This window comes from Octopus sinensis, linkage group LG1 (genome assembly GCF_006345805.1).
Source record: "Octopus sinensis linkage group LG1, ASM634580v1, whole genome shotgun sequence".
Classification (NCBI taxonomy): Eukaryota; Metazoa; Mollusca; class Cephalopoda; order Octopoda; family Octopodidae; genus Octopus; species Octopus sinensis.
In genome coordinates, this window is record NC_042997.1 from 73990809 (window position 1) to 74017326 (window position 26518).

At 39.0% G+C, this 26518-nt stretch overlaps 1 protein-coding gene across 1 annotated transcript in view; it reads right to left on the minus strand.

Moving 5' to 3' along the window:
- Window positions 1-26518, minus strand: part of LOC115211108 (protein-glutamine gamma-glutamyltransferase K-like) — a 122680-nt gene that overhangs the window by 52813 nt on the left and 43349 nt on the right. The window contains exon 2 of the mRNA XM_029780018.2: window positions 9164-9264. Coding sequence (XP_029635878.1) covers window positions 9164-9264 — 101 coding nt within the window. The remainder of the gene's footprint in view (window positions 1-9163; window positions 9265-26518) is intronic.

Sequence of the window (26518 nt, forward strand, 5' to 3'; positions counted from 1 at the left end):
CCCACTGACGAACTTGCAGCCTGAAATACTTTTGTTTTAAAATCTTCCCATACTAGCTATCATATAAATTTCCTTAGCGAGAACTAAGTCTGGCTGACCAGCTGGAACATTGGTCAGAGGGGGAAATGAAGTTTACTGTCAGCAACTGTGAAACAACACCCTACAATCCTCTCTAGCTCTAATCCTGTTCTGTTATAACATCATTCTATCTCTCTCTGTATTTACTACTAAACAATGAAGGGGACACAAACACAAACTTTACTTCGCATGCTTTTGGATTTATCATAACCTGCTCGTCGAGGCAAGGTATTCGTAATATAACAGTAAATAAATACTTTCTTAAAACTTCATATATTGTTCATCTTTCACATCCTACAGTATGCAATTATAACAACAAATATTTACCATTACAAGTGGTGACCCCGAACAAGTGAATTGCAGCCTTCCCAAGAAACAACCGTTACATACATATAAAAAATTGAAAATAAAAAAGATACGATGTGTGAATAAGAATCTTTATATATAAAAGTAAGGTTGTGTGCTGTCTGTCTCCTACGATTTAGATTCCTAACTACTCCCACATTTTGCGGTGCAGTTTAACCAAAACCGGATATCTTATAGTCGTGATTCATATCGAGCCCTTCTGGGTATTAGCGCGCATCTATGATGAGTCTACGATTTAAAAAAAATTTACCATCAATTTTTCCCATTTTAATGCATTTTTGGCATATATAAGGGAAGTAACTCTCTAAAAATTTATTATTAAATCTCAGAACGTAAAAAGGTACAGTAACAACCCCCCTTTGTGGTTAGCCATATTGAGATGGCTATTATACTTTACATCTCTAAAAATGCTTATATAGTTATTTCCCTTACAAACCCGAGCAACGCCGGGCGATACTGCTAGTTAAATATAAATAATATATATAAATATAAAGAAAAGTAAGATATGCAATTGAAAGATATGAAATAATATATATCTATAAGTAAAAATATACATATATATATACATATAAGAAAACAAGGTACCTGTAAATATATAAATATATGCTAAAATTAAAAGATCAGGAGAACAGATATTTGCACAACCAAGTTTTATAATACAGTTTTATTATACATCGTTCTTCATCGAGACCTACACACATTTCCGCTGTGTAGGTCTTGGCGAAGAATGATGTGATTAACTGTATAATAAAATTTAAATGTGCAAATCTCCGTTTACCTGATTTGTATTAACTTAGTATTTTTTTCTCTATGTACACTATGCAGTCTTTATAAGGACATTAGAATTATCAAGTGACGATTAACCGAGTATAGTAGTTTTTTACTGATCTGAGTTTCATCAGCATTCACTGTGGCTAGCCAGCATTGATAACCCATAAGATCAAACACAGTATCCACTAGGATTATATATCCCTATAAACCATTTTAGAAATGTGTGTGTGCGTGCATGTGTGCATACGTGTGTATGTGTTTGAGATGTTTGAGGGCTATGGTTGGTGTGACAGGAATGGACAGGATGAAGAATGAGGAGGTGCGAAGGCGAGCAGGAATGAAAGAAAGACTAGCAACCAAAATGGATAGACAAATGTTGAAATGGTTTGGCCACATGGAGAGGATGGATGAGGAGCAGATGGTAAAGAAAGCGGTGAAAGCAGAAGTGGCAGGCAGCAGAACCAAAGGCAGACATCGGTTTGTGTGGATGGATGGAGTGAGGAAAGCTTTGATGGTTAGAAGTGTTAGAGTGAGAGAAGCAAGAGAGTTTATAAATGAGAGGAAAGCTTGGAGTGTGTTCGTGGACGGATGAGTGAATTTGATGTTGCTCAAAGAGGTACGGAAGCAGCATGATGCAGTGGAGGTAATCCAGCATATGCTGTCGGGGCCCATGCAGATATTGGGGGTTGTGTTCTATGCCTTGACCCAAACATAGAGCGGGGCTCGCTTCTTTGAGCTGGGAAATAAATTAAATACCTGGTGCTTATCTTGTTCTGGCTACTCCTTCCTAAAAATAGGGGGAATAGGCGTGGGCAATGGTGGAATGGCGGCACTCCTTATTTCCACTTGATACTATCGATAACATTCAATACAATGAGTCCTTTTTTTTCTTTAATTCTTTCTTTAGACTCGTCCATTGTATAATCCTTAAGCTTAATTTCAGTAACCACCATCTGGTTTATGAAAGAAATACAAAATCTTTGTAAAGAACTGTGTGCTTCACGGTTCCAGTGACGCGGTGTTTGGCTGTTGTGCGCATGCTCACATGTCCGAGATAGGAAGTTTCATGCGAGGGAGAGAGAGCACTGTTGTTCACGCAGTGCCTACCCCACTGTACTGGTGAAAGGTAGTGTTTCTTTTTGACTCCGCCTGTGTTGTACTTAAAAACGTGTTTATATTCTTGAATGTGACAAAGTGTAGAATTAGATTATTATCCTGCTTCCAGCTACAATGTTGTTGCCAGGATTTGAAAAATAGGGCAGATTTTCTACCCTTATTTTGTGATTTAGGGGGAATATTTGAAAAACAAAGTGTAATTCGCAGTGGTGTTCAGTAAACAAATTAAACACACTACCTACCAGTGGTTAAAACATGAACCGATCAAGTTTGTGCATAAATTTTCTTTTTATATGTTTGTTTCCTTTTACACAATATTAAAACAACGGCTAAAAATTTTCTGAAGCAGCACCCCCCACTAATTTTATCTATGGGCCACCACAGGGCCTAGGTGTATATGTGTGTGTTGGTATGTTTGTATACATATATGCATATATGTGTGTGTATGTGCGTGTGTGTGTGCACATGCATGTGTACATATGCATATTAATATACGTCACATTTTCTGTGGTTTCTTATACCTGTTAAAATGTCTATTTGATGCGCACTGTTGTTTATATCCTTCCTGATAAGATTGATGCATTGCTGATTATTATTCATCTTGTCGGATGTATTTTGAATGCATCCATCAAAACATATGTCGATGATATGAAGATATAAATGATTTGATAACAACTCGAGTATTTGTCTCTATTTAAAATTTTTCCTATTTTCTCCTAAATACGTCTCGCTTTTCCCCGGAATCAACTCCCACACAAGTGTGACCATTGTTTACTGGGACACTTAAGCAATATTTAGCTACAGAAATGGCTAAGAAAGCCCGAAAGCAAAGGAGGATGAAATGCAAGGTAATGTACAGTGACAGAGATGGATGTCAATGGTACATAATGGTGGCTATAGTGAGAGGGATGTTGTCTATGAGAGGGCATAGAGAATGATTAACCAGCATGAGAGGTCTTAAAGATGAGTTCTAAAATGTAGATCAGAGAAGGGGAGAGATAAGTGAAAGCATAGAAAGTGGGTGGTTGGCAATGGAAAGGGATAATAATGGGAATGAGGGATGATTGTTAATAGAGGAAGAAGGAGGCAACTGGTAGTGCAAACTGGAGGAATGAAATATGTGCCAATTCTGCTCCCAGTCATCATCATCATGCTAGCATAGGTTGGACGATTTGATTGAGGACTGGCGAACCAGATAGCCGCACCAGGCTCCAATCTGATCTGGCAGAGTTTCTACAGCTGGATGCCCTTCCTGTGCCACCGACACGAGGGCCAGTCAGGCGGTACTGGCAACATCCACACTCAAATGGTGTTTTTTACGTGCCAAAAGAGTGATGGATGAATAGGTGTTAGGAGGATGAGATGTGAGGAATTCTTGATGGGATAGATTGAGTGCATGGGAATGTACATGCATAAACAAATGCTCTTAGCTAATTTTCATCATTATGACAGATAGATCTTCTAAAGTACAGCTAATAGCTAATTATCTCAGCTCTTTGTTATCTCTTCTATAAGGCTCAACAACTTGAGATCAGCCTTCTCTAATTTATCCCATGTCTTCCTGGGTCTACCTCTTCCACAGGTTCCATCCACTCTATGTAACTAAATCCATATGCATCACATAACCAAACCAATGCAGTCTTCTCTCTTGTCTGCTGCAACGGATTTCTTTTATGCTTAGTATTTCTCTCAACACATTTGCACTTTCACATACATGCACACTGACATTACACATCCAACAGAGCACACTAGCTTCATTCCTCTCTAGTCTTCGCATGTTGTGTGTGTGTGTGTGTGCGTGCACACACACGCACACACATACACACACTCTCACTCACACATATAGTTCAAAACTGTACAAAAAACAAAAAGAAACAAGACAGGGAAAGAGGTTAGAACAACAAACAAAGTGTATTAGCCTGACACTCAGGAAAGTGGAAGAGTCTTTGACATTTCAAGTTTATGCTCTTCTACAGAAGGGAATGAGGAGAGAAAACAGATGGAGAGAAGAAAAACTCAGAGAGAGAAAAAACACGTCTTGAAAGGAAGGTGTGTAGAGTGTGATCATCACATTGACCATGATAGAGAAAGTTGAGCAGAAAATCTGTATTAAATTTTGCTAAAAGCTTGGCACTACCTGCTCAGAGGCCTATACAAAGTTTTCAAAAATTTTCATCATTCTTAACACAATGAAGATCTTGCGCAACTGAAACTCGAGTGTCGTTTTGGTCAGCTGAAAGCAGTTTTGGCAGACATGCATATCATACCCAAATCTTCAGTGATAATGGACTGAACTGAATCATAACTAATAATCTGCACATGCTCTGATAACTCACCGATAGTGATTCAATGATTTCCCCTCACAGCTGCATACACATCTGCGATGTTTTTCTCAGTTCTGCTAGTTGTGGGTCTCCCAGAACTTTCATCAATATTGACATTTATTCAGACATCTTGGAAACGTCTGGATCACTCATACACTCCTCTTCATACACTTTCTGCAACTTTGCATAGGCCTTTGAGCAGTTTTCTATCACCATGACAGTTTTCTCTGTCATGGTCAATGCAATGATCACACACTAGCCACTTTCCTGTCAAGCACTGCTGTAAACAGCAGAAATGAGCTAGCATGTTAAATTTAGTGTGCCTGCACAGCAGAGTTCAAGTTCAATCTGTGCCAAACAGCTTTACTCTGTGTGGTTTAACTTCATTACTATGGCAACAGTCATTGATCAGACCTCATATATATATATATATATATATATATATATATATATACCAATTCTATGACACCCTACTGCAGACCACCTCATTGATGAATGACAGGGACCTTCTCTTTGTGGCTGGTGGCTTCAATGGGCATGTTGGACGACATGCTGGGGGCTTCCATGGCGTACATGGAGGCTACGGTTATGGCTCCCGCAACGAGGAGGGAACCAGGCTGCTGGAGTTCTGCGATGCGAATAGTCTTATAGTTTGCAACACTAACCTACAAGCCACCTGGTCACCTACCGATTGGGCCGACATACTAGCCAAATTGACTACATCCTTGCCAGAAAAAGGGAAAGATGGCTGCTTATAAATGCCAAAACCTTTCCAGGCGAAGAATGTACCCCACAACATAGACTGGTAGTTAGTGACTTTAGGATCAGGACTAAGAGGATGACTAGAAGACGACCAGCTTGGAGAAGGGTCTGGAAATTTAAAGATCCTGCGAATGGACAAAGATTTAGAGATATATTACTTGAAGCCTTTGACGAAATAGAAGGGGGTATAGCTTCACATGGGGTAGAAGACAACTGGAGGTCTCTAAGGGACAACCTGCTGACAGCCACTGACCAGATCTGTGGTTGGTGCAAAGTACCCTCAAGACCCAAAATAACGTGGTGGTGGAACAATATTGTTGACAGGGCTATTAGACAAAAGAAACAGGCTTGGAAGGACTGGCAGAACGGTGGTAGCAGACTGCCAGAAGGGAAGCTAGGAGGCAGGTGTATTTAGCCAGAGGAGAAGCAGATAAGAAAAAATTTGCCAATGTTCTGCGCCATGAGGATGAAAGACTTGAGGTATTTCGTGTTGCAAGACAGTGTGTGAGAGAGAATCGTGATGTGGTAGGAGAGAAATGTGTTTGCAAGGATGATGGTTCACTTGCGCTAAATGATGATGCAAAGAGAGAGGTTTGGAGACGCCACAATGAAAGGTTGCTGAATAAAGAAAATGAATGGGATAAAGAGAGTCTGCCGAATGTCGACCCAACAGAGGGACCAGCAATCCGAGTTGACAGTTCCTTAGTAGTTAAGGCAATTACAAGCATGAAGACAGGGAAAGCCCCAGGCCCATCAGGAATTACTGCAGAGATGCTCAAAATATCTGTCGGTAGTGTCAGCTATAGCCTAGTCACCCGTCTAGTTAATCAGGTGATACACGAAGGAGTCATTCCCAATGACTGGTGTAGCAGCATAATAGTCAACTGCTACAAAGGTAAAGGTGAAGCCCTAGATACAAATAACTACAGGGGTATCAAGCTGCTGGATCAGGTAATGAAGGTTACGGAGAGGGTTATAGCCCAACTAATTAGAGAGAGAGTTAGCTTAGATGAGATGCAGTTTGGGTTCGTGCTAGGGAAAAGTACTACTGATGCTATATTCCTGGTAAGCAGGAGAAATACCTAGCCAAAGATAAGCCCCTTTACCTGGCTTTTGTTGACATGGAGAAAGCCTTCAACAGGGTCCCCCGATCCCTTATCTGGTGGTCAATGAGGAAACTAGGGATAGATGAAGAAACTAGGGTTAGTGAGAGCTGTGCGAGCCATGTACAGAGATGCTGCTAGTAAGGTGAGGGTTGGCAACGAGTACAGTGAAGAATTCCGGGTAGAGGTTGGGGTCCACCAAGGTTAAGTCCTCAGTCCCCTCCTATTTATCATAGTCCTCCAGGCAATAACAGAGGAATTCAAGACAGGATGCCCCTGGGAGCTCCTCTATGCTGATGATCTTGCTCTAATTGCTGAGTCACTATCAGAACTGGAGGAGATGTTTCAGGTGTGGAAGCAAGGATTAGAATCGAAGGGCCTTAGAATCAACCTAGCCAAAACCAAAGTCCTAATAAGTAGGAAGGTAGACCAATCACAAACGCCTTCAGGTAGATGGCCCTGCTCGATCTGTAGAAAAGGTGTAGGTAGAAACTCTATAAGATGCACCAAGTGTAAGCTATGGACACATAAGAGGTGCAGCAATGTCAAAGGAAGGCTAACTAGGAAAATAGTTTTTGTTTGTGGCAGATGCTCAGGAGCAATAAACAGTGAAAATGTGCAGAGACCAACTTCTACCACATTCCAGGGAGAAAAACTAGAAGTAGTTGATAGCTTCCGTTACCTAGGTGACCAAGTCAGTAGCTGGGGTGGGTGTGCTGAAAGTGTAACTGCTAGAGTAAGAATAGCCTGGGCAAAGTTCAGAGAGCTCTTACCCCTGCTGGTGACAAAAGGCCTCTGGCTCAGAGTAAAAGGCAGACTGTATGATGCACGTGTATGAACGGCCATGCTACATGGTAGTGAAACATGGGCTGTGACTGCTGAGGATATGCGTAAGCTCGCAAGAAATGAAGTCAGTATGCTCCAATGGATGTGTAATGTCAGTGTTCATACTCGACAGAGTGTAAGTACCTTGAGAGAAATGTTGGACCTAAGAAGCATCAGTTGTGGTGTGCAAGAGAGACGTTTGCGCTGGTATGGTCATGTGACGAGAATGGGTGAAGATAGTTGTGTGCAAAAGTGCCACACCCTAGTGGTTGAGGGAACCTGTGAAAGAGGTAGACCCAGGAAAACCTGGGACGAGGTGGTGAAGCACGACCTTCGAACTTTAGGTCTCACCAAGGAAATGACTAGAGACCGAGACCTATGGAAGTATGCTGTGCGTGAGAAGACCCAGCAGGACTAGTGAGACCATAACCCGTGGCCTCTACCTGGGATGTAGCCAGTCGACTTATGCATACCTTTCCTTCTTGAGACACAAAACTCCTCTTGTGAAGACCCATTGAGGCAAGTGGAAATCAAATCAAATCAAATCAGATATCAGAAATCAGAACCAAAATCGAAGTTTTGCAGCTGTGCATATTTTTTTTTGCAGCTGTGCAAAATCGAAGTTTTGCAGCTGTGATACCAGTGCCGGTGACACATAAGCGAACCATCCGATCGTGGCTGTTGCCAGCGCCGCCCCGACTGGCCTCCGTGCCGGTGGCACATAAAAAGCACCATCCGATCGTGGCCATTGCCAGCCTCGCCTGGCCCCCGTAACGGTGGCACGTAAAAAGCACCATCCGTTTGTGGCCGTTTACCAGCCCCGTCTGGTACCTGTGCGGGTGGCACGTAAAAAGCACCCACTACACTCACGGAGTCGTTGGCGTTAGGAAGGGCATCCAGCTGTAGAAACACTGCCAGATCAGACTGAGCCTGGTGCAGCCTTCTGGCTTCCCAGACCCCAGTTGAACCGTCCAACCCATGCTAACATGGAAAGCGGACGCTAAATGATGATGATGATGATGATGATGATATATATATATATATTATACTTGCATGCATACACGCATGTGCACACACACATGGCACACATACACACACACACACACACACACACACACACACACAACAGGCTTCTATGCAGTTTACATATAATGATTTCACTCAGAAGGCCAATCTCAGGCTATGTCTCTGAAGTGAACTTGTTGACCATACAATCATATATTCAGTTATTGCATTTGTAACCATCACGTTTTTTGTTTTTTTTGTTTTTTTTGTTTTTTTGTTTCATTTATGACATAGTGTATGTAGGACTATTTAAAGCTAGAAGTCTTCTTTTCAGAAGGTGTGAATTGAGTGAAATTTGGATGCTAGCTTTAATCAGATGAGCCATACAAAGGCTCTTATTGTTATATTATGCTGTTTTAAACCACTTTGATGTAAAGAAAAGTTCACAATACATGCTATTAAAGATGGGAATTATTTTCAATGTTCAGTGAAAATAACAAATAAGAAGTGAGGAGAGATTTAAGTAAGCAGTGAGAAGGACTATTGTAAGAATATAGAACAGTGAGAAAAGCTCAGTAGAGATCATGGTTCTATAACTTTTTCCATTCTTCCAGTGTTCTATATGTTGGTGAGAAATATTCAGCTTGTCAGTGATATTGACCTTACTCACTCATTTTTGCTGAGACAAGCTTATCTCATATCAACTGCTGGAAAATTAATCTTTCTGATTTTCATATTTTTCATGCTTTCATATTAAATGAGAAAAAAACATTGGAATGGAATATATAAACAAATTAATTTTTAAAATCCTACTTGATTTTGAAGTTGCTTCTCTTAAGTGTCGAAATTGCTTCATGTACTGCTCAACAGATACGGCATTGGTACGGCCATTTACAGAACTCCCATCATGTGAACTATAGACAAAAATAATTAATGCACATTAATACAATCCATACACAAAAATAACCATTTTTATTTCATTTTATTTCTTCATATCAAAAATTATCAATCATCATCAATCAAACATGTTTCTCAATGTCTCATTTTACTTACTGTTAAACTGGATGGGCAAGGGGACCAAACACCTAAGCCCATGACATGTGTTGGGAGTTATTTGGGGGAAAAGGGTGGTGTTGTCCAAATGCTTGGGCCCATGCTAGGGTGCATATGTGTCTGTGTTTGTTCATGTATGTTTTGGCAAAACTCTTTGCCAGGTTTCCAAGTTTTGGTGGTGGTAGAGCCAAAAGAGGATAGGGTTTGTAGGTATAATAAAATATACTTTCTTTCATGTGGGCAAGGACTAAAAATCTCACTTATGCAGTTTAGATTAATATCTGGGTGTTGAAAGTTGTTTAATATGGCTCTTTTCTCTTTTCTTTTGCTACTAAAATAAGCCTTGCACTTCTCTAACATTTTATGATGTACTCAATGATGCTTTCCTTCAACAACCATATATGCCTGACCAGGACTGAAGAGTTTCATCTCTCTGGGATATTGAAGGAGGACTTATAGCTATTAAACCTAGTTCCTAAAGGACTTTCTGTCATTCCCACATACTTTCACATGTTTGGTCGCCCAAGTGGGCCTTTTCATATTACCTTTGTCACAAACGACTGTCTTCATGTTACAGTGGCTGTTAAGGAGACATGTAGAGATAACACAACATGCCCTCTTTATATATAGTACCACTGCATACATTCCAATCCGCACACATTTTCACAAAACTCTCGTAGTCTTATAACATCCCAAAAGTCATTTGGTGTCAAGGATCATAACTCTTGATTTAACCATAGCTCAGTTTGCTTCCTCCTTTTTTCACACCAACCACAAACCAGATGTATTTTTATACCTCCAATAACAGAAAGCAGTCACCATATTTTCTTCCATAACTGCCAGCTCTGATGAGTGTAGTATTACACAGTTGAACTGTTATCTACCATCTGGTTTAACACCTATTGCAAACTGATTGGTAAGATCGGCCTTAAAGGATATAATACAGTACACCTTGATTAATTTCACCTACTCAGTTGACAAATATACAAGTTTATATTTTTTCTGACTTATGGCTTTGTGTGTAAGATGCTGAAACTCAAGGGGAAACTGGCAAGAGATCAAAAATGATTGGTAATTTGCTATGCTCAAGGAAACCTATTTATCAAAGCAAAAGGATCTGAAAAGCATTTTGTAAATGCTTGTACATGTTGAGCCCTGCCCCTACACCCACTCTGCCCCATCAAGGATTTCCTACATCTTACCCATCCCTCCATCATTCCCCTATCCATGACACTACTTAGCTGCTGTAACCACTTGAGAGTGGAATCAACACATATTGCATCCCCTCCCATTCTTTGCACTAACAGTTACCTCCTTCCCACTACTCCTAGAACCTCTTCATCACTTCTTCTCATAATTATCATCCTTCACTGATCTCTCTGCCATACTTCATCTTAACACATCTCATCTGCTGTCCTTTTCAACACCCTTTTATATCTGCTCACACTCAATAGAACCTCCCTTATATATATATTGCTGCACCTTCCTTCTCACTGCACCTACACCTTGCACACAATTTCCCTACTTCCTGATCTCTCATCCTTGCTGAGCCACTTCTATCTTTCTCATCTTATCTCCTCTCTATACTTGTATTTCCCATCAACTATACCTCCACCCTTCTTCATCACTCACTACATTCACCTCCACCTCCCCATTTCCCCTCACATCCTTATGAAGCCATTCCCTTCCGACACCCACCGATTCACGCTCTGTATCCTCTCTTATGTTAACATTCTTGTATCTTGAAAGTTCATTCTGGCACCCAATCACTACAATCTTTATCTTCTCTCCAGCTATTTCAACCCACCCTTATATAATTTCAGGGTAGCCTTGTATCTCCTTTATAACAAAACACTTGTGTTGGTTCCCCCATCATATTTTAGCCACTCAACACCAGACATAAATCCAAACTCCCCCTCTCAAATATCCTTCCCCACTTGGTCCAGGGGATCTTTTGGCTGTTTTGCAAGTTACTTAGTAGTGCTGATGACATGAAAAGGCATTTAGCATGCACTGTAAAGAGATTGGCATCCAGAAAGGCATCCAATGATGAAGCTGAAATTGAAGCTTCATGAAGACCTGCAGCTTGCTGGATCCTGTCAAACCACCCAACTAATGCCAGTATGGGAAAGAACATTAAATGATGATGATGATGATGATGATGATGATGATTACATATTATATGTATGTATGTATGTATGTATGTATGTATGTATGTGTGTGTATATATGTGTATATATATATATATATATATATTCATGCATACATAAATATCAAGCAATGAGAATGAGTACTCAACACTGCATTGGTGGATAAAATTTCTTTATTTGTGTATTAAAGCTACCAATGGTTTCATATTAAGAATACCTCAACAAGTATCAACCCTATCACATGGAAAATCGATGTTCATCTCTATGTATGTATGTATGTATGTATGTATGTATGTACATGTAGCTAATAAGATTGCTTCTCAACTACAAGGTCTTGGGCAAGTGTCTACTACTATAGCCATAAGGCAATCAAAGCTTTCTGAGTGGATTTGGTAGAGCAAAATTGAAAGGAACCTCTGTGTGTGTGGTGTGTGTGTGTGTGTGTGTGTGTGTGTGTGTGTGTGTGTGTGTGTATGTGTGTGCATATGTGTGTGTATGTTTGCATGTATGTTTGTGTGTACCCTTCTCTTGACATACAATAATTGCTTGTACAATGATGATGTTCAATAAATCATCTCCATACAAGCTAGCTTATTTGTTTCAAATTTTCTATGTAAAATATGTCTAGCTATGGGAAAATACAAATTCCATCTCACTCATGTAATTATGGAAAAGTTTTGCAAGTTATTTAGTAGTGCTGGTTGCAAAATAGGCAAATGATGATGAAGATGATGATATAAGTATAGAAATATATTAAAAGAAATAAAAAGCAAGCATCATTAATATTTTAAAACCACATTTACAACATCTGAGCATTTCTAAAATGTTTCAATAACAATTATGAACGTATACAACCACATAATCATTAATAATAACATCGAATTATCTAACATAATTATCAATAACTATTAATAGTTATCATCAAGAATGATTATTCATAATTAACAATCAGCATTATGATCACTTGATGTGAATAATAAGAGATAGTAGAAATTACAAAATGACTATCCCAATATGAAAGTTTGAGCTCTTACTTTTATTACAGCTTTGTGTGTGTGTTTGTGTGTGTGTGTGTGCGTGTATGCGCGTGCATGTGTATGTGTGTGCATGCGTGCATGCATGTGTGTGTGTGTGTATACACAGATAAATATAGATGTCTGTGAGTGTGTGTGTATCATAGTCAAGAAAAATATATAGACAAAAATGATGCCAATAAAATATAATGAAAATGTCTATATATAACTGTCCAACAAGTGTAGCTGAGTGACAAAAGAATATTGGATATAGTTATCAAATATACAAGTAAGTTAAGATTAAGTGAGGATGCTTTAAAGTAAAATGTATCCATTATTTTAAATGAAAATCAGTTAGACGAACTCTAGGTATATATGTACACACACACACACACACACATATATATAAACACATATATGCATTTACATTCCTACATACAGACACACACACACACACATACACACACGGCACATATATGTGATTTGCTCTTGAGACAAATTCAAATCACTGACATAAAGTATATATAGTGTGAAATCTATCTGCTGATGTGCTACACAAATAAAATAAAATTTAAATTTTGAATTAGAAGCAGCTCTATATTGTAAACATTATCAATGTCACATACTCAATGTATGTGCATTGTTAAACACTTTTTGGCTGCAGTATTCCATCTAGGGAAAGACTCGTTAAAGATGTAGTGTGTTTAAAAACGTAGTATACTTCAAACCTGGTGATTTGAATTTGTCACAAAGGCAAATTGAGTATACAGCACCAGTGAGCTGAAATAACAGCGAAATATATCTGTAATTCCTGTTCATCTCTGGAGCAATTTGTTTTACCAGGTTGCAAAGTATACTATGCTCTTGAACTACATCTTTAAAGGGAGTTTTCCTAGATGAAATACTGCAACCAAAAAGAGTTTAATAACACACAGGCAATAAATATTTAACTATGTAACAAAAAATAATATAATATAAATATACATACACGTATGTGTGTATGTGCATGTGCGTATATATGTGTGTGTATATGTGTGTATGTATGTATGTACACAGATCTTAGGAGGGTTTACTCCAGGAAGCACTCACACAAAAGGTGGCTATCTGAAAATTGCAAAAGAAGAACAAACCCCATAGAAACATTGAAAATCTATGTTTCACAGCCATCATATAGTATGAATGATAAAAATTGTCATGTCAGGTTGCTCTAGAGTGCTACTGGTAGCACGTAATCTAGTACAACCAGTTTCATGGTCGGGTCATCGGCGACTAAACTGACAACCCCACCAGGCTCGCTTGGTGAGGAGGATGTTGTTGGACACCCTGTGAGATGAAAAATAAGCCCTGTCAAAATGGCGGATGAACTCCTGAACTGTCAACAGCCATCCAACAAAATGTCAGCCTGCCCACCCAGCCAGTGGGATGGCATCATCTTATGGCTAAAACAGCATGAATAAAAATTGAGGAATAGAATTTGATATTCTTATTTCATAGTTGACAATTGCTTCAGCAACTTCACAGTAACCTTTCATTCATTAGCAATGATGCAGTCATGCATGCTATGTATTGTTAATTCTATAACAGACTAGGGTGTTGTTTCATCAAAATAATTTATAAAAACAATTCGCAACAAAATCAGAATGAGTGGTGTTAAAATCTAGAATCTCATCAAGAATAAAATATAATAAAGTAATAAAGAAGCTGAGCATTTCCATCAGCTGGTACAACAATAAGATTGTGCCTAGCAGACTGGATGCTATCTGAGTCTGCTGGAAACAGATTTGATTTATAGTAGATTCGTACAAATAAAATAACATCAAGTTACCTTCCAATTATCATTGATAGTTTCCATTTGGATGTTGGACTAGAATCTATAGGTCTTACCTTAATTATTGTATTGGTTCTAAATACTTACATATCACTTGCACAGACAAGACAATTATGTGTGTGTGTGGTGTGTGTGTGTGTGTGTGTGCGTGTGTGTGTATGGTGTGTGTGTGCTTCATTCCACACCCACTAGGGAACAGTGCAGAAGGAAGCTGAAACAGTTTTTGTGCTAAATAAAGCTTCTAGTTACACCCCGTCTTTTGTATCCATCATTTGAAATTTACCTAACATGTACCTAGGAATTCCTGACATAGATCCAGCGATGAAAGTGCAATAATGGTAACCATAAGTGGTGAACATGTTCTCCAGGCACACTACCTGGTACTTAACCAAAACAAGGTTTGGAGACTGCATTTTAATGTCTCCTTACTAAACCTTAATTTTTAATTTTAAATATAACTTATATATATATATATACTAGCTTAAAAGCTGCACTCCATGTGGACTTTTAAGCTAGCTCCTGTGGAGGGCTAATTGGGCTTGTGGCCCAAAACGAAAGACTGATAATAATAAAGCATTTATTGATACCCTTCCAATATGGTATTACTTTATTTTCAGTTTAAATGAAAAACATGTAACTTAACACATTTTTGGAGTTCTTTTAAAATTTGGATAGAAGATATATATAATATATGCATATACAGGGGGCAATGGGTAAATTGTCGCCATTTTACATTTTTAATTTCATGCATGTGCATTGTTTGTTTTTTATTTTGTCAACTACACTGTTTAGTAGCATCAGTTGGGCTCTGTCTGTGAGAAAAATTTGCCAGAAATGTGGAAATGACATGCTGTACTGCTTGGCATTTGCCCCAGAAGCTCCAGTACGAACATTTCAGAGTGTTTGGGCATCAGTCTGAGGACAATGCAATCTGAGGACATGTACAAAGAGTGATAAAAATCAAACATTCAGTCAACATCATGGTGTTTGGAGTGATCACTAATGATGATAACATTATGCCTCCATTCATCTTCCCACACTGCATCACACTCAACACAGAAGCCTACATCAAATGCCTGGAGGAGGTAGTGCTGCCCTGGGTCAAGAGGGTGGCTGCTGGAAGACCCTATTTCTGGCAACGCGACTCTGCACCATTCCACACAAGCAGGAGAACCCAGTCATAGCTTGTCAAACAATTTCTGCAAGCACGTCACCCCTAACATCTGGACACATAACTCCCCAGACTGCAACCCCCTTGATTATTATGTGTGGAATGCAGTTGAGCGAGAGAACAACAAAACTCCTTGTAACACCAAAGATGAACTGAAGGCAAGGATTATGGCAGCGTTCACCAACTTAAACAAGGAGATTTTCCAGAAGAGTTTCAGGAGATTCCAAAGTCATCTGGAAGCCATGGTTGAAGTGAATGGCAATTTTATGAGTTGTCATTGTTATTTTCATTCTTGCATAATTTAGATGACAGTTTATCCACTGCACTCTGTATGTGTGTGTGTGTATTGTGACTTTGATTCTGTGTTTGTCCCCCACCATCACTTGATAACTGGTGTTACTGTTCATGTAACTTAGCAGTTCACCAATAAAAAAGTACCAAATATAAAAAGAAAGAACTGGTGTTAACTTGTGCAATTAAAATTCTTCAAGGCAGTGCCCCAGCATGACTGCAGTCTAATGACTGAAAAAGATAAAAGATCAACTAAATTCCTTAGTAAAACTTAAAGCTAAGGGAAGTAAATCTTGTACCTCTCACTGTCACTTTACCTGCGAGAAATAGCAACCCAAATGCTTTTAAATCAGATCCCAATGCTGGATGTTCAAAAACCAAATCAAGGACAGATTTTTCAGTCCTGGGAACATCCTGATTCCCAAATGGTATAATATGCTTATGTAGAGCAAATGTAAACTGAAATACAGGGGTCCCAGACAGACAGAATTTTGCTTTTATTACCATACATATATATATATATATATATATAATATATATATATATATATACTTATTCATGCATTTGATTGCAGCCATGCTGGAGCACCGCCTTTAGTCGAATAAATCAACCCCAGTACTTATTCTTTGTAAGCCTAGTGCTTATTCTATCAGTCTCTTTGACGAACCACTAAGTTACGGGGATGTAAACACACCAACATTGATTGTCAAGTGATGGTGGGGGGGGACAATCACAGACACACAAACATATATATATATATGATGGGTTTCTCTCACTTTCTGTCTACCAAATCCACTCACAAGGCTTTGGTTGGCCCAAGGCTATAGTAGAAGACACTTGCCCAAGATGCCATGCAGTGGGACTGAACCTGGAATCATGTAGTCGGTAAGCAAACTACTTACCACAGTTTCTGCCATTTCACTGTGGCAATGTGTATATATATATATATATATATATATATATATATATATATAGGCGCAGGAGTGACTGTGTGGTAAGTAGCTTACTTACCAACCACATGGTTCCGGGTTAATTCCCACTGCATGGCACCTTGGGCAAGTGTCTTCTATTATAGCCTCGGGCCAACCAAAGCCCTAAGAGTGGATTTGGTAGACGGAAACTGAAAGAACCCCGTCATATATATGAACTATGGTGTGTGAGTGTGTGTGTGTATGTCAGAATGGTGTGTGGGAGTGTGCATATGTGACTAGGGACAAGTGAGTCTAACGTGTGTGTGTAACATGTGTGTTGTGTGTAGCAGTTGATTTGTGCTTTTTGAAGTGTGTGTATTTGTATATATACATATATTTCCTATACATATGACTATGCATATATTTACATACACATACGTGCACACACACACACACACACACACACATATATAAGTGCAGGCATGGCTGTGTAGTATGAAGCTTGCTTCCCAATCACATGGTTCCATTTCAGTTACACTGCATGGCACCTTGGGCAAGTGTCTTCTATTATAGCTTTCAGCTGACATACACGTAAAGATACACATTCTCATCATCACTAACACTTACCTATAAGTGTTTAAATCAGCAAACATGTCCAGATAAATATATGTGCAAGAGCATAATCATCTGTACAGATGCACACGTAGTAGAGAGCATCTGTTATCCAGGAGACCATGTTAGTAGTGGAGGTGGATGCTTCAAGAGTGTAGCTGTGAGAATAAGAATAGGCTGCGCAAAGCTCCTACATCTGCTGGCAAAAAAAAGCCTCTCCCTCAGAGTGAAAGGCAGATTGTATGATGCCTGAGTGCAAACATCTATGCTACATGGCAGTTAAAGATGGGCTTTGACAGCCGAGGACATGTATAGGCTTGATCTTTCGAGCCAGTATGCTTCACTGGATGTGCAATGTTAGTGTGCATGTTCAACAGATTGTAATTATCTTGAGAGAAAAGTTAGGCATATGAGGCATCAGACGTGGTGTGTAAGAGAGACAACTATGCTGGTATGGTCATGTGTGATGAAGTGCCAATCTCTAACTGTGGCGGGAACTTTTGGTAGAGATAGACCCAGGAAGACATGGGACAAGGTGGTGAAGCATGATCTTTGGACTTTGGGCTTCACAGAGGCAATGACTGATGACAGAGACCTTTGGCTATATTCTGTGCTTCAGAAGACCTGTCAAGCCAAGTGAAATCAGAGTTGTGGCTGACGCTGATGTCATGTAACAGGCACCCATGCCAGTGGCTTATAAAAAGTATCCTTTGAGTGCTTACGGATGCAAAGTGGCTGTGTTTCTATTAAATGTAGGGCCTCACGGAGGCAATGACTGAGACCTTTGGCATTATGTTGTGTTTGAGAAGAAGACCCATTAAGTCAAGCTAAATCATAGTCGTGGCAGATACTGGTGTTATGCAAATGGCACCCGTGCCAGTGACATGTAAAAGCACTCATTACACTCTCAGAATGGTTGGTGTTAGAAAGGCCATCCACTCATAGAAACCATGCCAAATCAGACTGGAGTCTGATGCAGCCTTCCAGTTTACCAGTCCAGGTCAAACTGTCCAACCATACCAGCATGGATAACGGACATTAAATGATGATGATGGTGATGATGATGATCATATAAAGACACATAAATAAATATTTATATTTACAGGTATATAGATATACTCTTGCTCAAATGCATACATGCAGAGAATATACACAATCTCAAACAGACATAGATTATGAACTGGTACAAAAGGCTACTTATAACATTCTGGGAGCAATTAGATATTGATGACATTGAACAGCAAGATATTCCAAGGTAATAGTTCATTATTCTAATTAGGCCTTATAATTTGGTTTTCAGATTAGTGGAAAGGCATTTTTGGAAAGTTTTCCTGATGCTATGGTTACCACGTATAATTAGTTCACTGTATATGTTAATCAAATTCGAGCTGCAATCTAAAATCTGGATAGCCTCTGTCAAGCACAAATTTCACCATTCTTCTGCCATCGTACAGAAAAAACAGGAGACTGAATAGTTAATATTTCTATCACACAACTGCCATAGTAGCTTAGCTAGGGAAGTGTTATGTCTCTTGTGACTGTCTTTAAATGAATTAATGTAATTCCTTCAACCCAATTTAAAATTGTCTGCAGTAGCATCAATGTAACAGTACACCACATTTTTTTCAGAGGCAATTGTTGTTCAAAGAATATGAGTCTTTATTCTTAAGTTACATGTTTCTATATTGGTGGTAGCCTTCAAGTCGATGTTCAGAGAGATTGTGTCATTGTTGGAAAAATCATCCCTGGCACATTTTGCATGAGTATTTTGCATTGCATTTATAGGTTGGTGTCTAGAGTTTCTGTTACTAGTGCTGTAATTAACATCTGGGTCATCAGTACATCGATTAAGCTTTAGTAATTGAATAGTAGTCTAAGTTTGGAGATAGTGCATATAATAGCTTAACAGTGAGTCAATAAAAATCCAAAGGCATGTATCACAGGGAATAAAGTACTTATCCACCGCAAATATCTGGAAATATCTGCTCCATTGTCAGAGTGTCTGCCGAACTATACCCTTGCCCCGGTAGTCTGCAGAATGACCATCCTGCCCTGACCACCCAAGTGCAGGTCTATGGCTAGCAGCTCCCAGCACCATCCTACATTTCTCTTTATTTTTGTATATGCATTGATCAGCTCTAAGTTCAGTCAACTGAGCTGAAAAACATACATTACTTTTTGCACCTGGCTTTAAAGACAGAATCTTTTCCTATCTGCATTGTCATTACTTTCTAAAACTTTTAGCTGATACTGTTGTAGTTATCACCCATGTGCTTGTGTGAGTGTATGCATGTGCGTGTGTATGTGTGTGTTTGTAAGCATCCATGTGTGCGTGTGTGTGTGTGTGTGCATCCATGTGTGTGTGTGTGTTTTTGATAATTTTATTTATCCACTGCCTGTACGATATATACAATTTAAAAATAAAAAGAACATAGTATATACAATACATACACACAGAGTCCAAAATTGAAACATACACAATACACACACACAACACTCCACAAACACATAGTTGAATGGCCGTTGATTATGTTGTAGTTCCTCCGCCCTTTGACAGGTCTTTTTTTTGTCCCATAGGGTGTTCAACAAGCACCCACCTCACCAAGAAAGCCTGGTGGGGTTGCCAGTTTAGTTGCTGACGTCCCAACCATGGAGCAGGTTTTACTGGGCTACATGGTGCCAGTAGCACTCGAGAGTGACCTGACATACATACATACATACATACATACATACATACATACATACATACATACATACATACATACATATATACATACAGAAAAATTATATGCTTACATACATACATTGTAATGTATGTTTGGATTGCTATTAACCTTGTTATCTGAACAGAAAAATGCTATGTTGAGGGTGTTTAATAGGACTGAAGCATGTTTATTGTTTTCAAAAGTTGGCTTCAGGGATAAAATTCACTACAATCAGCATAATTCATATGCTACATGTAACCTTTAATTACACAAAAAGTATAGCTGCCAAATTGTGTAACTGATAGCATTTATCCTCTTTTGATGCATTCCTGTTATGACAATCCCGTATATTTCCAAAACCCAATGTTTCAAGGCAGTAAGAATTAAATGGATGAGACTTTGTTGGTATTTCTTACAGGTTGAATGGCTAAGTAGATCCCTGCTCACTGGCACCATAAATGTAGATACTTTTGGAGGTGCTGTAGCTTTGTAGTTGTTGACCTAATTTCAGTTTGCAGTGCAGTGTGGTTGATTGTGAAATGAGACATTGTCATAAAATCATAGTCACTCTACTCCCATGTCGAGTGCAATTACTACTATATGTATTACATATACTTCAGTAGTTTTGCTCTCTTCTTTCCCGCTTTTATTATCAGCCATTTAAAATGTGTTCCTATGCTTCACTAATGCCATAAATTAATGCGTTAATATCTGGCCCTAATTACGAACAAGAATATTAAGACTATGAAACCTATTCACCAGGTCAATATGATCTTACAATAAGGCAGGATGAATTTCATGCTACTCATTGAAAGGGAGTGACAAAAGTTCATTAGTTGCTTAAAGAAGAAAACTGACATACTTTTAATTATCATGATGCACTTTATGAAATTGAAGACTACAGAATTAGAAATAAAACACTTTTCTCAAGATGGCAATATATGTATATATATATATATATATATATTCCTATTTCTAATTATGTCAGTTTACGCTTTTTAAATGACTACTGAAATTTTGTCACTCCCATTTAATAAGAATCATGAAATTTATCCTGCTTTGAAGTTCATTGCTTTATGTAAGGTCATATTGACCTGTTGAAAAATTATATGCTTGATGAATTTGACCAACAGTAAGCTGTTCATGAGATAAGTACTGAAGTTCTTATCTCATGAACAGCTTACTGTTTACTTACATGTTCTATTTTTATAATTTCATGAGTAGCATGAAATTCATCCTGCCTTATTGTAAGATCATATTGACCTGGTGAATAGGTTTTAACAGAAAAATTATATGCTTGATGAATTTGACCAACCAATCCTTCAGTACTTATCTCATGAACAGCTTACTGTTTGCTTACATGTTCTATTTTTATAAATGTAACCTCGATTATTCTGTATTTGAACTTCTCCATATCCTTATTTAATTAATTTTGCCTTCTTTGGTAACAATTTCCACACCAAACAGACACTCATAAAATGAACAGTAAGATAAATAAAATTATCCAAAACACACACACACACACACACACACACACATGGATGCACACACACACACACACACGCACACATGGATGCATACAAACACACACATACACACGCACATGCATACACTCACACAAGCACATGGGTGATAACTACAACAGTATCAGCTAAAAGTTTTAGAAAGTAATGACAATGCAGATAGGAAAAGATTCTGTCTTTAAAGCCAGGTGCAAAAAGTAATGTATGTTTTTCAGCTCAGTTGACTGAACTTAGAGCTGATCAATGCATATACAAAAATAAAGAGAAATGTACAGATGCTTATTATGGCTATAGAGCTGAAAAGAAATATGTACGGGTGTCCTGCATTCCAAATTCACATGTAGTAGAGTCATACCACATTAATATAATGTGTTGAAAAACTAAGCCTTACTGGATTTAGATTAGGTGATATTAAAGCAGCTTGTTTTTAGCTATTGGACAGTATTTAAGGAAGTTTTTGTCTGTTAATCATAAAGATAGTCCACGTTAATCTTACTTTAAAAGGAAGGCAAAACTGACCTCACATTGATGCATATCTTTATTATCAAATTATTATAAACATTTCAAAGGTTGTATTGAATGTTAGTATTATACATTTATGGTTATGATGATCAGGTTTCATAGTCTTAATATTCTTGTTCGTAATTAGGGCCAGATATTAACGCATTAATTTATGGCATTAGTGAAGCATAGGAACACATTTTAAATGGCTGATAATAAAAGCGGGAAAGAAGAGAGCAAAACTACTGAAGTATATGTAATACATATAGTAGTAATTGCACTCAACATGGGAGTAGAGTGACTATGATTTTATGACAATGTCTCTTTTCACAATCAACCACACTGCACTGCAAACTGAAATTAGGTCAACAACTACAAAGCTACAGCACCTCCAAAAGTATCTACATTTATGGCGCCAGTGAGCAGGGATCTACTTAGCCATTCAACCTGTAAGAAATACCAACAAAGTCTCCCTCCATTTAATTCTTACTGCCTTGAAACATTGGGTTTTGGAAATATACGGGATTGTCATAACAGGAATGCATCAAAAGAGGATAAATGCTATCAGTTACACAATTTGGCAGCTATACTTTTTGTGTAATTAAAGGTTACAGGTAGCATATGAATTATGCTGATTGTGGTGAATTTTATCCCTGAAGCCAACTTTTGAAAACAATAAACATGCTTCAGTCCTATTAAACACCCTCAACATAGCATTTTTCTGTTCAGATAACAAGGCTAATAGCAATCCAAACATACATTACAATGTATGTATGTAAGCATATAATTTTTCTGTATGTATATATGTATGTATGTATGTATGTATGTATGTATGTATGTCAGGTCACTCTCGAGTGCTACTGGCACCATGTAGCCCAGTAAAACCTGCTCCATGGTTGGGACGTCAGCAACTAAACTGGCAACCCCACCAGGCTTTCTTGGTGAGGTGGGTGCTTGTTGAACACCCTATGGGACAAAAAAAAGACCTGTCAAAGGGCGGAGGAACTACAACATAATCAACGGCCATTCAACTATGTGTTTGTGGAGTGTTGTGTGTGTGTATTGTGTATGTTTCAATTTTGGACTCTGTGTGTATGTATTGTATATACTATGTTCTTTTTATTTTTAAATTGTATATATCATACAGGCAGTGGATAAATAAAATTATCAAAAACACACACACACACACACATGGATGCACACACACACACACACGCACACATGGATGCATACAAACACACACATACACACGCACATGCATACACTCACACAAGCACATGGGTGATAACTTCAGCAGTATCAGCTAAAAGTTTTAGAAAGTAATGACAATGCAGATAGGAAAAGATTCTGTCTTTAAAGCCAGGTGCAAAAAGTAATGTATGTTTTTCAGCTCAGTTGACTGAACTTAGAACTGATCAAGGCATATAGAAAAATAAAGAGAAATGTACAGATGCTTATTATGGCTATAGAGCTGAAAAGAAATATGTACGGGTGTCCTGCATTCCAAATTCACATGTAGTAGAGTCATACCACATTAATATAATGTGTTGAAAAACTAAGGCTTACTGGATTTAGATTAGGTGACATTAAAGCAGCTTGTTTTTAGCTATTGGACAGTATTTAAGGAAGTTTTTGTCTGTTAATCGTAAAGATAGTCCACGTTAATCTTACTTTAAAAGGAAGGCAAAACTGACCTCACATTGATGCATATCTTTATTATCAAATTATTATAAACATTTCAAAGGTTGTATTGAATGTTAGTATTATACATTTATGGTTATGATGATCAGGTTTCATAGTCTTAATATTCTTGTTCGTAATTAGGGCCAGATATTAACGCATTAATTTATGGCATTAGTGAAGCATAGGAACACATTTTAAATGGCTGATAATAAAAGCGGGAAAGAAGAGAGCAAAACTACTGAAGTATACGTAATACATATAGTAGTAATTGCACTCGACATGGGAGTAGAGTGACTATGATTTTATGACAATGTCTCTTTTCACAATCAACCACACTGCACTGCAAACTGAAATTAGGTCAACAACTACAAAGCCTCCGCACCTCAAAAAGTATCTACATTTATGGCGCCAGTGAGCAGGGATCTACTTAGCCATTCAACCTGTAAGAAATACCAACAAAGTCTCCCTCCATTTAATTCTTACTGCCTTGAAACATTGGGTTTTGGAAATATACGGGATTGTCATAACAGGAATGCATCAAAAGAGGATAAATGCTATCAGTTACACAATTTGGCAGCTATACTTTTTGTGTAATTAAAGGTTACAGGTAGCATATGAATTATGCTGATTGTAGTGAATTTTATCCCTGAAGCCAACTTTTGAAAACAATAGACATGCTTCAGTCCTATTAAACACCCTCAACATAGCATTTTTCTGTTCAGATAACAAGGTTAATAGCCAACCAAACATACATTACAATGTATGTATGTAAGCATATAATTTTTCTGTATGTATATATGTATGTATGTATGTATGTATGTATGTATGTATGTATGTAAGTATGTATGTATGTATATATGTCAGGTCACTCTCGAGTGCTACTGGCACCATGTAGCCCAGTAAAACCTGCTCCATGGTTGGGACATCAGCAACTAAACTGGCAACCCCACCAGGCTTTCTTGGTGAGGTGGGTGCTTGTTGAACACCCTATGGGACAAAAAAAAGACCTGTCAAAGGGCGGAGGAACTACAACATAATCAACGGCCATTCAACTATGTGTTTGTGGAGTGTTGTGTGTGTGTATTGTGTATGTTTCAATTTTGGACTCTGTGTGTATGTATTGTATATACTATGTTCTTTTTATTTTTAAATTGTATATATCGTACAGGCAGTGGGCAGGTCCCTCTGGTCTTGTACGAGTAGTGAGACATCCCTGCCCTCCAAGAGTTTCCCGCTGCCTTGCGGGTAAGTTTTTTGGTTAATCAAAGGGTACGGAGTAAACTCTATCCAAATCCGGAGTGGAGCCCCTAAGGTGGTTAGGTAATGAAGTCCATCATCTCTCCGGCAGCACCTGCAGTCCATTTGTGGCTAGGATGTGTCGTCCTGTGTCCCTCTTGGCTAGATCAGGTTGACCAAGTGGTGGGTCCTGGGCTTGGGCAACCCAAGGCCTCCTCAGTTCTCTTGCCCAGGATTCAGTGACTCCATCTGTCTACTTCTTCTTCTTCCAAGTCCTGAGGCAATGGATGATGGTGGCAGGTGCAGGATGGTGCTGAGAGCTGCTAGCCATAGACCTGCACTTGGGTGGTCAGGGCAGGATGGTCATTCTGCAGACTACCGGGGCAAGGGTATAGTTCGGCAGACACTCTGACAATGGAGCAGCCCCCTTCAGGGATAGCACTGCACCCTCCCACTAAGGGGGAAGGGTCTAGAAAAGGTGACCTAAAGAAAGTTTGCCTCATCTCATCCCGTCAGCATACCGCATCTACCAAGTGATCAAAACATGAAAGAAATACAAAAGAAGAACCTAAAATCTTCCCACCAGAAGAGCACTTTATATGTTGGAGCCTGGAATATCAGAACACTCATGGACAACCAAAACTGTGACAGACCAGAATGTCAAACTGCACTTGTGTGTCATGAACTGCAGAGATACAGCATTGATGTTGCTGCCCTCAGTGGGACCACGCCTTGCCGACACGGGGGTGATTACTGAGGCTGGAGCTGGATACACTTTCTTTTGGTCAGGGAAGGCACCAGATGAACGCAGGGAAGCAGGAGTTGGCTTTGCCATTCACATCACCCTCGTCAAGAACCTGGAGTGCCTTCCAAGAAGAATCAGCAACCGCCTGATGGTGATGAGAATTCCTCTCCAAGGCAAGATTCATGTGACACTCACCAGTCTTTACACCCCCACCATGACCTACACTCTGGAGCAGAGAGAGCTGTTCTATCAGAACCTCACCAAAGTGCTACGGTCAGTTCCTAAAGACGACAAGCTGCTGATACTCGGGGACTTCAATGCCCATGTAGGCAGAGATGCCCAGTCTTGGCCAGATGTGATTGGGCCACATGGCATCAGACATGAGAACACCAACGGTCAACTGCTACTCACCTTCTGTGCTGAACAGAGACTCACCATCACCAATACCCTGTACCAACTGCCTAACATCCACAAGGCTACCTGGATGCACCCAAGGTCCAAGTATTGGCACCTGATTGACTATATGATCACCAGGCACCATGACATCCAGGATGTTCACATCACTAATGCAATGAAGGGAGCTGACTGCTGGCTGGATCTGCTGCTGAGGTGCAGGCTATCCTTTTCCATCGTCAGCAGACACAGACACCAGAAAGCTGATGTTAAAAAGAAACTGGACGTCCAGAAACTCAATGAACCAAAATCAAAAGAGACCCTCATTGCCAACCTTGCGAACCAGCTTGAAC